A 13772-nucleotide genomic window follows, 5' to 3' on the forward strand; every position below is an offset into this window, starting at 1 on the left:
TTTTTCACATCTATGTGTACCTGTACAGTAAACCCGAATTTTACGAGTTAAATATTTTTCAATTTTTAAACTTTAAAAATCTATCAAATTTTTTCTATTTTTACGATATTTTCAGGGTCAATGTGAAATTTTATGCTCTTTCAAATAAACTAAATATAATATTTTACACAAACGGTTTTTTTTTTAATTCACCCCCCCCCCATTTTTAAATGTCTATTAAAATTTAAATAATTAATTTACTCACCAAAGTTTTATATACAAATAAAATATTCTTTTTTTTAAAATAAAAAGTGTTTTTTTTAAATTTACCTGTAAGTTGTTTTTCGTTTTTTTAACCACGTTGATTTTTTTTTTTTTTTTTTTTTTTTTTTTTTTAGTGGAAGCTTATGTTAAGTAAATATCGGATGCTTATGACAATTTTTTTCGATTTCATTCAATGTTTTCTTTTTTTAGATATTTAAAAAAAATTCACTCGATAAAGAATTAAAATATATTAAATTAAAAATTCATGTATTTCTTTAAGAGAATAAAAAAAAAAATTAAAATTTGGTAGAGCAAATTTTTTGTAATCGGCCAAAATCCATGAATGAAATGTTCATATTTTGCAAATATGGTAGCACATACTGAACACTTTGTAGTTGAAATGAAATGTCAAAAATACAAAAGGGAGATAATGATGCATGTCACAACATGCATTGCATGTGTTGTTTTTACGTTTTCGAAATAATTATGTCCCTTTGATACATCCGTATTTGATAAATTGAAAATTCGAAGCCATACGGCTGTAAGCTAATGGCGGAAATGAGTTGTGAAAATGTGTTTTTCTGGGACCCTTGCTTTAAAAAATCCTTTTATTTAAAAAAAATGCGTGGAATATAAAATATAAATATGGCCAGTTCTTATAAATGAAGAATGGAAGCATCCATTGCTTAGTTTTTTTTATAGGTAAGTGATTTTTTTGGCATTTATATATATTTTTTTAGGTTTGGCTTCAGTTAAAATTTGTTGATTTCATGAAATCTTTTTGAAAGAAAACTGATGAAAAAAAAATATTGTATTTTTTTCGATTAAACCTTTCATTATTTTAAAACTTGGTCTTTCCTCATTTTATTGAAAAAAAAATTAGGGTTTGAAATTATATTTTCATATTGACTATAAGCTTCGAAACAGTCTATATAATTAAATGTTTCTTTCACTGGTTTCCAATAGCAGCTTCTGACACACCTAGTGTTGTGGCGGCCGCGGCCATTAAACTGCAGAAACACCTGTTAAAAACTATACAAATTCTGTGATTGAATACCTCCCCCCTTCAAAAGAAGAACGAAAAACATACTTTTATGTTTTTGTAAACCGCTTGTGAAAACTTACTGACAGCATTATTAGCGTCCTAAATTATGAAATGCAAAAATGAACGAATCTCTTAGTAAAAGAGAGTTGTCTCCCTTAGAACAATGACGAATTGTAAAACAGCGCCAATTGTTGAATGTTAGTCTTTCGACCACTTTCGATTTTTTGGGGGTGCATGTACAATTAAAAAAACAAAAAAAAAAACAGAAGGAAATTTAAATTTCTGTCCCATTTTTAAAACAAGCATAAAAGGGAGCGTTCTCTGCAAGTTTTACCAAAATACACATAGATTCGAAAAAGTTGTCGAAAAAACAAATATATAACAAATAAATGTTATCAAAGGCAAGATAAGTTACTTTTCTACCTAAATGGATAATTTTTTAGTATTTTTATTTAATGTAACATGTTTATTCAGCTTGAAGTCAATATATGTTACCGTGACATAGGCTAATATATATTCAGTGTTTTTTTTTTTGTTTTTTTACATAGAGGTCACCACTTATCAAGGTCCGGAGGCCACTCAGGTTAAGGGTTATGGCATGTACAGTAATCAATGAGATAGTATTGTAATAATCATTAGTATTGGAAATTTGATAGTGTCTTACTTAAGGGAGCGATTTGTCAGGAATTTATGTTGGACTTGAAGACATCCAAGTTGTAGTCAGGTGGGAAACAGGCAAATGGAAGAGAGTTCCACAGTCGTGCACTTCTGAGAAAGAAGCTCTGCTCATGGAATCGACGTTTGGATTTAGGCACAGATAAAGAGTGGGGAAAATTATTGACAGTAGTTTTCTTGTAAAAGATTGGCGAGGGGGGATAAGAGATTGGAGCTCAGACGAGCACTTGCCATGGAAATAACGATAAAACAAAGACAGGCTCGCAACATCTCTTCTGTGGGAGAGAGGCTGCAGGGAAGAGAAAAGGGCATCCCCCACTAAGCTACGAAATCTATTTTGAACTCTGTCAAGGCAGGATAGGCTGTTTTTAGCAGCTCCTGCCCAGATGTGACAGTAGTGCTCCATCCTTGGACATACTTGGCTTTTATACAGATAGAGAATTGCATCAGTAGTGAGATATCTTCTGGAGCGGTAGAAGGATCCCACCATTTTCCCAGCGTCCTTGGCAACAGACCTGATGTACGTGTTCCATTTCAGATCAGGAGTAAACCCAGAAGCTTGTTAAAACATGAAGCCTCCCCAAGACGAGAGCCATCCATTTCAATTGATGCCAGATTGGGATCAGAGTGTTGATGATGTAAAGATAGAAGCTTGGTTTTGGATGCATTAAAAGTGACCAGGCACCTCTTCCCCCCTTGTACCATGCGCTCAAGATAAGAGGAGAGAGAATTAGAGAGAACTTTGTCATTTACGGCCTTTGATGTGTTGCCATAGATGGTCGTGTCATCAGCATAGATGTCAACAAATGATTTAAGTATGTGTTTAGGGAGATCATTGATGTAGATTAGGAAGAGAGTTGGGCCCAGGATGGACACCTGAGGGACTCCAGTATTAATACTGTGGGCCTCTGATTTCTGCCCATCAACCATATACTCTTATGAACCTATCGGAGAGAAACGAGTTAATGATTGAGAAAACATTTCCAGTGATACCATAGCTGGAAATCTTGTGAAGTAGGCTCTTATGCCATACCTTATCGAAGGCCTTCGATATGTCAAGATCAATTGCCCTGGAAAGGAAGCCTTTGTCAAGAGATTTACTAGTCTTATCGGATATAACTGTAAGCACATCTGCTGTAGATCTTGCAGAGCGGAAACCTATTGCATGTCACTATGAAGGTTGTTTCTGCTGAGGTGGTTGACGACTACTTTATTTAATATGGATTCCAACAACTTATGACACAGAGGAGACTTATTGGTCTGTACTGAGAGGGAGATGGCTTTTCACCTGAATTCTTAAATACAGGGCATATTGATGAGGTTTTCTCCTTAAGGCAACGCTTAAACAGTTTTGTAAGTATGTGGGCAAGTTCTGGTTGGAGCTTTTTCAGCACTCTAACTGGAATGCCGTCAGGTCCAGTTGCTTTACTGGAATCAAGGTTCTTGATTAGCTTGGCGACCTCACTCACAGATATTTGTATGTTGCATAGCGTGTTGTCCGTTATAGGATTGAGAGAAAAAGGTCTAGAAGGCTTGCATACTGACCGGTAGTATCGGGCACAAGGGTGGGTTCGTGAACAATCTGAGTGAGGTCATAGGCAGTGGCAAAATCATGACAGAACCTTCCCTCATCATCGGTCTGAGTGGGTCAGCCATTCCACATTATGGGCAATGAAGTCACCGCAAATGTGAATGTTAGTCGAAGGATGAGCAGACAGGATGTGGTCAATTTTCTCAGATATGCTTTTAAAGATAGTAACCCCACTGTTGTGGGGGCAATAGAGGGCAAATATAAATGCAGTGGTGTAACCTAGTGCACCTTGGAAGCACATATAAGGTAAATTAGGGTGTTCTCTGGAGATATCCCTACCATATGGAAAGCCATCTTTAATGTAGGCACATATTTCATGCCCATGGCGATCTTGGGGGTCAGATTTAGATGTTAAGTTAGAGTATTCTTTAATTATGAATTTGTCTAGGGGAATGGTTAGGGTTTTTAACAGTATTTTGTGTAGTTTTCTTTTTTATAATAAAAAAACTAATAATTAAAATAATAAAAAACTGTAAAATGTGAGGATGTTGTAATTTTTCTAAAACAAAAAATTCAGATAATTGTAAAAAAAAAATTTCAACTACTTTAATAAAATAATTACCTTGTTTAGAACAATGAGTTACGCTTCTGAATTGCCACAATGAAAAAAAAAAAAAAAAGTGTTTTTATCTAACACTGTTTTCTATAGACTTTGAGTCTTCTATTCAGCGGGGGTTAACAATCCTGCCACTTTTCAAAAATCGCTAAAAAACATGGCGGACAACCTACGCATGACACTGAAAGTAATTAACGCTCCCTCTGACACGTGACTGGAATTTATTTGTCTACATTTTTTCACCACACTTTTATTCTTAATCAAAAACATATTTGGTACTCGTGCAGTCTTGCCAACGTGAGAAATACAAACTTTAAAAAAATATATATATATATTTTTCATTAAATTGTTAGGTGAAAGAATGGTTTGTACACTCATGGCAAAGCTACACAAGTACCAAAACATGTTATGTTTTTGTTCTAATTTATTTGTCATATTTAAGAAAGGACCAACGTTTCTTTTTATTAACGTAAGTAGATAAATAAAATAAATGTTTTGGTTTTTCTTTCCGTACCACGTAACAATTCGTTGTTCATTCATGTATGTAAAGTCAAAACAAATACACATATGCCCCCTAACTTCCGGTCACGTGTCAGAGGGAGCGTTAATTACTTTCAGAGTCATGTGTCGGTCATCCATGTTTTTTAGCGATTTTTGAAAAGTGGCAGGATTGTTAACCTCCGTCGCCTATTCTTCTGCATTACCCTTAATATCTTTTTCTTCTTTTTTTTTTTTTGTCTTGGTCAAGATGTCGCATGAAGTTCCAACTGCTGGTGCCGTCGTCTTAAAAGAGGTCCTACCAAAAAAAGAGAGGATCTATGACCGTTGCCCGCCGGCCGCAGTCCTCTGCAAACCTAAACTCTTGCCACTAAAGTCGTTCACTTTAGACAAATTGGAACAGCTCCAACGAGAAGCGCAAGAAATCGCCAAGAAGGAAGAACAGCAAACACACAAGAGAGAAGGAAACCCAAATTAAATAAAAAAAAAAAAAAAAAAAAAAAACGGTTAGTTGATCTGTTGGATTTTAATATATTTATAGGCAAAATTGCAATATAGTTAACAATTGAGAAATCATAAACAAATAAAACAGTTTGTATCAAATGCAGTAGACTTTAATTATCTACTGACCTGTATACTTTTAATGTCCAGAAACTTTATTTTAATTTCAGAATTTGTTTGCGATATTCATGTAGCTTATCGTCATCCTAAAACCAGAATGGATGATCGCGTGAGGCCTTATTTTGGTGAAAGGGCATAATGGCTGAGATACGCCACTTCATGTGTGACAAATGTTATTTATCTCTCACAGTGGGATTATGTGACACAAGGGTCTGGAAGTAGGATCGGAGAGCCAATGGCCTAGAGGAAAAGCATTCTGACCTGAAAAAATGCCTGGGCAGTCCCATCAACATTCCTTGATATAGGCATTTCAGGCAATTAGTAATAAACTAACCTCTTAAAAGTAGAAGCAAAGCCTGGAAAGGCGACCCTCCTAGAGCTGCGCATGACTAGCAAGATACCTGAGCTTCCCCCACCCCAAGAAAATGTTCTGCACTCACTGGTGTAGCTTGAAAATCTGGCCCCTGTGAATTTTGTATTTTAAGCTTCTAAAAATGTAAGTCAACACATGGTGAAATCTAAAAAGTGATTTCTTTTTTGAATTGAAATATATTTACAGAAATAATTGATAATGAAATATATTTACAGAAATAATTGATAATGAAAATATATTTACAGAAATAATTGATCATGAAAATATATTTACAGAAATAATTGATAATGAAAATATATTTTTTATAAACGTGAGAATGTTTGTGTGTGAGGATAATTCTCAACCTATATACTCAACAAATTTTTTGAATTGAAATATATTTACAGAAATAATTGATAATGAAAATATATTTTTTATAAACGTGAGAATGTTTGTGTGTGAGGATAATTCTCAACCTATATACTCAACAAATTTTTTGAATTGAAATATATTTACAGAAATAATTGATAATGAAAATATATTTTTTATAAACGTGAGAATGTTTGTGTTTGAGGATAATTCTCAACCTATATACTCAACAAATATTTTGAATTGAAATATATTTACAGAAATAATTGATAATGAAAATATATTTTTTATAAACGTGAGAATGTTTGTGTGTGAGGATAATTCTCAACCTATATACTCAACAAATTTTTTGAATTGAAATATATTTACAGAAATAATTGATAATGAAAATATATTTTTTATAAACGTGAGAATGTTTGTGTGTGAGGATAATTCTCAACCTATATACTCAACAAATTTTGGATCTACAGACTTGAAATTTGGTATTCAGACATGTGGAAAACTTTTTAATTGGTTTTCATCCAGAAACAAGGGTTGCTAAGGGGTCAAAATTGAAAAATTGGTACATAGGAGTCATCGGATTTTTATTTGTTTGTGAACTGTTTCATGATTGCGCATGCACGGTCGTTCACATGACAGCTTCCCTATTACAGAATAAGTTAGAATACACTTTTTACAGATTGTGGCAAGCTGTCCTAATGGTTATCATACTTTGCGGGGATATCTTAAAGAAAGATTCTATGTTAACAAACCCCAAACCTTGCAAGAATTGAAAGAAAACATCAGGAATTAAATAAGTGAGGTAAATCGCAATCCAGAGATTCCGTAATTTGTCACAAATATGCGAAGCTGAAAATGGGCAACATTTAAGACATTATTTTTCATAAATAATAAACAAATATCGCATTTAAATTTTCCACAGATAAGTAGCTTTCTGGATATTAAGCAATGTCATTTCTTATGTTATGGCTGGTGATCATCTTGGTATGCGCATTTGTGCATAGTTTCCCGAGGTTGCGTTTGCACGCTTGTGCATACCAAGATGGCCACCAGTGATAACATAAATGGCATTGCTTAATATCCAGAAAACTACTTATTTGCAGAAAATTTAAATGCAATATTCGTTTTCAGCATATCCTAAAACCTATAGAAGTAATCATTTTAAATGTTAAGGTGGAAACAAGGTAAAAAATTACCGTTTTATTTCTTTGTTTACATAATTGAATTTTTAGTAAAACAACAGAATAGAAATGACAAAAATTATCATCAACTGATGAATAAATAGTTGTTGCTTATCAGGATTCCTGGTATACTGGTACTGTGAAAGTTACATCGAGGAGTCATCTAGAATACGATTTATGATTGCATCTCAGAAAATGGGGGTATATTTTGGGCCAGATAGAGAGGATTTACAAAATTGAAAATTGGCACTGGCTCCAAAATGCATAAGTTCTGGTCGACTATGGGAATTTCCATCTTTTACAGAAATCTAAAATCTATATGAAAAATTTTCTTTGATTTATTTCTGAGATTAATTCATATCTACTCAATTTTTTTTTTTTTTGAGGGGGGGGTAGTAAATACTGGCCATGAATGCTCTTTAGGCATTCAATAGCTACACTCAAGATTAAGCTCTCCTTTGGTAAAGAGGCAGGAAAATGCCTACTCAATAAAGCTATATTTAAATACGACTATAATACTTAGTTTTGTTCATGAATAGACACTCACTGTATGATACCATGCGCCAGTTTAAAAAAATTGAAATTTGTACATCTGTATTTATAATTCATGGCTTATGGTAAAGAGATACATCAAATTTGACAGCATAATCAGAAAGAGCACACAATTTTACATAACAGTGCCAAGTTTCATGAGAATAGCTTGAAAAATAAATAAATGATAGCAAAATTACCAAATTTCTTGAAATGTTGAGGTCCGTAATTTAGCCCATTTTTTCTAAAGAAAAATGTTCACAGAAGCTTAAATTTTGGCACTTAAAATTCTCATAACTTTTGAACTATTGATGGTATTTGCATAATTCAAATGGTTTTAAGCATCTTTTACATATGTCTTTTCATGCAAGTTGATAAAATAACAATTATCTAAAGAGAAAAAAATCAACTTGTAGAGAGAGAGCCATCTACGGTCGCAGGAAATGCTGGGTTGTTCATGTAAAAATTATAAATTGTAATAATGTATGTGTTACTTTGATTTTTGTTTTCTTTTTTCCCAAATCAGACATTGCGACTGGTCGTTCATCAATAGCAGCAGCAGTATGACTTACGTCTCGTCGGGTTCGGATCTGTTCATGTTTGAGCCGGCCAGTAAGCGTCCATCAAAAGAACAAGTCACTTCACACAAAGTTTCACTTCTCGCGCTCCTTTATGAGTTCCTCAATGCGTATGAGAAAAAAACGCAGATTCGAGAGCAGTATCGGCTAAATCTGGATTTGAATGCCGAGATGGATTTCACCAATTCGGAGGTGAAAGTCATCTTGACACTCATTTTAGAACTCTATCAGGTTGGTAAAATGTCTTTCAATCACTCTGAAGACACACACTTTCCATTAAAAAAAAAATAGTTTGTGTCTGCAATATTAAAAGAATAATAACTTTCATTGTGTTAAAATTTGGAGAAAATGTTAAAACGAAAAAAATCGGGAAATAATTTTATTTATTGTAATTTCAAGTTTTTATATGTTCACCATCGTCTTTTGCATTAATTATATTAATTCGGGTTCTCTTCTTTTTCGTAGAATACAATTCGTTTTTTGTCTAGAATTCCCCCATATTAAAAAAATAAAAAGCATCTGTATGATGTATGAACTCATAACCAAAAAATGTTATATATTTTTTAAATTACGTAAATTAATCAAGTAATATTATTTTTAACTAAGGAAATCAAATTTTGTGACAAGGTAGCCTCCATATTGTTTTAGAATGTGTTAAAATTCAAGGGTGATAACTCAACACGACTACCAATTTTCATTTGTTATTGTTATACAATGTTATTAGCATCATAATGTAACAGATATAGCTAAACTGTGGGATTTTAAAAGTTGTACCTAAACAGCATTTAAGCTGACATATTAAACTTTGATTCTGACTAGCTAATTTGCAATTTGTTCTTGTTGTACTATGTTATTAGCTATGTGTATCATAAAGATTTTTCTGTATTTTTGTTTTCTTTTTAATATAGGGTGAATTCTAGACAGGCACCTACCATGTTTGTTAAACTACAAAAATCATATTTCATCTTAAATCAGTAGATCTACCCATGGATGGAAGCTCTCCACTTTTTGATCAAAATATGCTTTTTTTTTTATTTTTAAGAAAAAGCTTCTTTTTTTTTTTTTTTCGTCAAATCGCTAGAACCTTACCTCCTTATTGTTTGATTGCTATATGGCAAGATTTTATTTCTTTCTTCCTCTTTCTCACTTTATTTATTTATTTTTTTTCCTGTTTTCTCTTTCTCTTTTTCTCTCCTTTTCTTGCCTTTTTTTCCTCTTATAACAGTTCTCTCTGAAAACTTGATGTTTATTTTATTGTGAATGTTAAATTTTAAAAAGATTCATGCAGGGGATAAGGAAGTTATATGACATTTTTTTCATCAAATAATTTAGTTAAAACTGATTGAAATTAGGAAATGATGAAAATAACTGAAACAAGCCAAGCTTGCAGATAGATGAGAGGATAATAGAGAAAATGAAATCTAGTTGAAAACTCCTAAAAAGAAATTGACGTGTCAACTCAAATAATTTAATGATTAACATAGTTTTACTCTTGCAGGTTTTTTTACCAAGATTTATATTTCTCTAATGAAACATTTGGTTTCTTATATAGAATTCAACCTAAAAAAAAAACAGAAACCTCATGATGTATGTATTTGTCACAGAACAAAAATATCATATTCCTAAAATCATATAAATTGATCATGTAGTCATCGCCCTTTGTTTTAATTATTTTGAATACAAACCAAATCTAGATAGTCAACTTGAGTTGTAACCCTTGAATTTTAACACATTCTTGGATTTTTTTTAAATTTTGCACAAACATTAGTCATGGTGAAAGTAAATTTTTCACTCAGAGGGGACCCTGCATACTCAGCTTGTTTTTGGTGGAAGTTATTTTGTTTCGCAACATATCAATCCTTTTCAGGTTATGTCAAATCCAGTAATTTTGGAAAAGTTTTTCTGCTTAAATTTCTTTGTTTCTTCAAATATTAATTCATAATGTTTGGCTTGATCGTTCGTAGAGGATTCTGTTGTTGGCTTTGCATAACATGATACAGTTTTGCAAAAAGAAAAGAAAAAAAGCAATAACATCAGTTTTTGGTGCATTCTAAGTTAAGAAGCCAGCATCTTCAAACCGGAAAGTAGAGGAGGGAGAAAAAGAGAGGTGGAGGGCATAATTCTTGTTTTTGTTTTTAGTTTTGCAAAATATTAAGTTTTGCAAAGAAAAAAAAAATAACTTTAATGTACGATGCATATCTTCAGACAGCCTGATCTGGTAGCACCAGTGATTGTGATTGGATACTCACATTATTCATTAAATCGGAATGAAACCAAAAAGAAAAAAAAAAGCTATCATATTATTGTGCTCTGTGCGTTTTCTTGGCTTATACATAACTTTGATAACTACATGTTGAAATATGCGAGGGATCAGTTTTGTACATAGATTTAATATAAAATGGGTCCTCCATTTCCGGATCATTCTAACTTTTTAGCACAATTAACGAAGAACAAAATTTTTTTTTACTACGAGGAGAGAGATCATGCTGAAAGGTTAGTATAAAAAATTACCACAAATCCAAATGGTAAATTGCCTACCCTCCCCCCAATCAAACCACTCCTAAATAAATATATAATAAGCAGTCTAGAATCTAATACATTGCAATATATATATATATATTAATGAAAGGATTTTTTTTTTAAATCCAATTATACAAATTTAAAATAGGAAGAAATAAAATACTCGGCGATTCATCTGTTCCGTGGGTTTTATTCAAGCGATTGTAGATTTTGATAAAATGCAAACTAATTTATGAATGAAATAACTACAAAAATGTAAATATGGATTGCTTTGTCACCGGATTGGTACTCATAAATCTCCAATGTCTTTATTTATAAAATTGGAAAAATTATCTCGTACAATCTCTTTTCTGTTCAACAAAAAACGCTTCTCATTTTCACCTCCAATGTTTGATCAGATAATATGCATCATTTACATCCAGACTATGAGACTAAGAGTCAGAACCGCAAAATATTTTCTTTTTAGATATTTTTATTATTTCATTTGCATTCTGGCAAAAGTTTATAATTTCAGAATGAACGATTGACGGCATGGACAATCTATTAACATTCAACACATTTAATCCAGAATTGTATTTCCACATTTTTCAATGGCTAAACAATCATTTTTTTTTTTTTTTTTTTTTTTTTTTTGTAAAAAAGGAAAATTGAGACAATTAATCAGAATAAATTTGAAGACGGGCATGAGGAGACGTAGATATAGATGATAATTTTCCGTGTTTGTCAATATGGTAGATGCTTCCGTTTCCCCCCCCCCCACACACACACACACACAAAACATGAAGAGCTTATCTGTATATTAAGCTGAAACATAATTTCTACTTATTTTTATAAAAACGTTTCCATTCGTATTAGAAAAATAAAAATTCAATCAAATAGAACTGAACAACTCCCAGCCCAGGACAAGCATTTCCCCACTACAATTAAGTCCATAGCAGAATGAAATTCCTGACCAGTAAATTCCCCAAGGTAAACAGCCAACTACATAACAATTTAAATGTTTTGGATTTGTTATTTTCATCAATTTTTAAAGTATTCTTTTAAATATGTCATTAAAAACTATTCTTTTTTTTTATTATTCCCTTGATTAAAATTTAAATGTGAAATATATATATTCTTATTTACTTTATATATTGCCAGGGCCCTGAAATTGCCTTGTGTGATTTTATTCCGCTTGTGAAGAAAGTCGTTAATACAAAACTGGGTGTTAGATTCCACCGGAGGTTTGTGAATTTTCTTCTTTTGCTAGCTGATTTACCCATCATTACCTACAATTTTTTTTCTTTTCATGTTTTGACTTTTTTTTTTTTTTTACAACTAATAAGGCAGAGGTTATGTTTTTAGTACAGTTTGTTTGTCACTATACTTGTTTGTGTACAGTCAAGTGTCCGCATCACTTGACCAATAGTCACCAAAGTTGATCAAAATATCGCTCGTGCTCTAACTCTAACTTGGAACTGATTTCAGTTTGAGATGTTTAAGTCAAAGGTCAAGGTCACAGAAAAATGTAAAATTCACATTCTTAGCAAGAACTTTGGTTCTGTTCATTATAAAACTTGCTACTTGGCCCATATTGTAGCCAATGAAGTTCCGCATATTAGATGACTTAAGATTTGACCTTGAAAAGTTCAATCACAGTTGAAATTTTGACAGGATTTCAACTTCCGATTTTTCTAAATTTGCTGAATAAGTTTGGACGAAGGAGGGATAGGACCTAGTAATTCACTTCTGTTTGTTTGTTCACACTTTTCTCAATAATCGTACCTTGAATTTTTTAAAAATTTTGCACAAACATTAGTCATGATGAAAGTAAATTTTTGCCAGAACGGATTTTCCGGGATAACTCTGGTTGTCCCTTAGGGGGTATTATAGGGGTAAAATTGCACCAAAATCGTTTGTTTGCACTTTTCTCAATAACCACACCTTGGATTTTTTGGAAGTTTTGCACAAACATTAGTCATGGTTAAAGTAAATTTTTAATTTGTGGAGGGGGACTCCACATGCTCGGCATGTTACTTTTAATAACAGTAACCTGCAACGTTTCAGTCTGATCAGATTAATAGTTTTTGGAATATCAACATTTCGATGGCATAATTTTGGGAATATTTGAAACAATATGGAAAAACGAATCACAATGCGTGAAGATGGTGGCAACTTCCTCAACAGTTTGGGATTGTTAATGATGCTCCACAGTGGGGACCAACATGAATTGACTTGGTTTGATGAGCACCTCTTAACTGCCACTATTTATATGAAAATGTCTAGCCTTCTCTTGGTCTGCCAAGCCACAGGGACATCTGGTAGAACTTCCTGATATGTGGGTCCTGGATATGACCTTAAACTATATCCAGTGGTGAGGCCCCAGCTTGCGGGCTTTGGGGAGTGTGGAGCCACCCTTTAATTGCCATTGCTCCCAGGTCCACTCTGACCCCGAGTGGTAGTACCTGTTAGGGTCCCAACTATGGGTTAAATAGAAACCGACTTGAAAACAACAAATATATTCTATTAAAAAAAAAATTTTCTTCTAAATCTTTGGATTCGGCATTAAATACCCCAAAAAGGGTTGATATGCCGTAAAACAACCAACCAACCAATCCTGATATATGTACATTGGTTTCAAGAAGGGTCATTATTATTTTTCTCATAATTTTTTTTTATTTAACTATTATTTAATGTTCGTTGTTACATCCCTGAAATGCTTTTGACGTTGGGCATTTTCCAACTTTGATTAATAGTTCTTGCCCTTTTGTTTGCTGTGTACTTTTTAGTGTATCGAAAGTTTGATTTCCTTTTTACTTTTTTTTTTAATAAATTTATTTCTAAAAAAAAAATTCCAGATAGTTAATACAAGAATTGTTTTACTTCTACATAGCATATATACTGTCATCAGCCCAAGAATTTGCCATCTTATAATGCCTAAATCTGAACACACTATTGAAAGCAAGAAGCTCAGTTCCAACACTCTACCCAAAGTCATCCATCCATTTTCTGGGGTTTCTATTACACCTGTAA

At 32.7% G+C, this 13772-nt stretch overlaps 1 protein-coding gene across 2 annotated transcripts in view; it reads left to right on the forward strand.

Annotated features, from left to right (window-relative positions):
• Positions 1-4858: 4858 nt before the first annotated feature.
• LOC145254742 (anaphase-promoting complex subunit 5-like) overlaps positions 4859-13772 on the forward strand; it is a 66291-nt gene continuing 57377 nt past the window's right edge. The window contains exons 1-3 of one of the 2 annotated variants that reach the window (XM_080113481.1): positions 4859-5114; positions 8189-8471; positions 11901-11983. In XM_080113481.1, the coding sequence (XP_079969607.1) occupies positions 8226-8471; positions 11901-11983 (329 nt within the window). In that variant the 5' untranslated portion in view covers positions 4859-5114; positions 8189-8225. Of the gene's footprint in view, positions 5115-8187; positions 8472-11900; positions 11984-13772 lie in introns of those variants that run through there. The other variant, XM_080113480.1, reaches the window with a different exon arrangement.

The sequence above is a fragment of the Euprymna scolopes genome, chromosome 30 (assembly GCF_053919585.1).
Source record: "Euprymna scolopes isolate OS-2025 chromosome 30, ASM5391958v1, whole genome shotgun sequence".
Lineage (NCBI taxonomy): Eukaryota > Metazoa > Mollusca > Cephalopoda > Sepiida > Sepiolidae > Euprymna > Euprymna scolopes.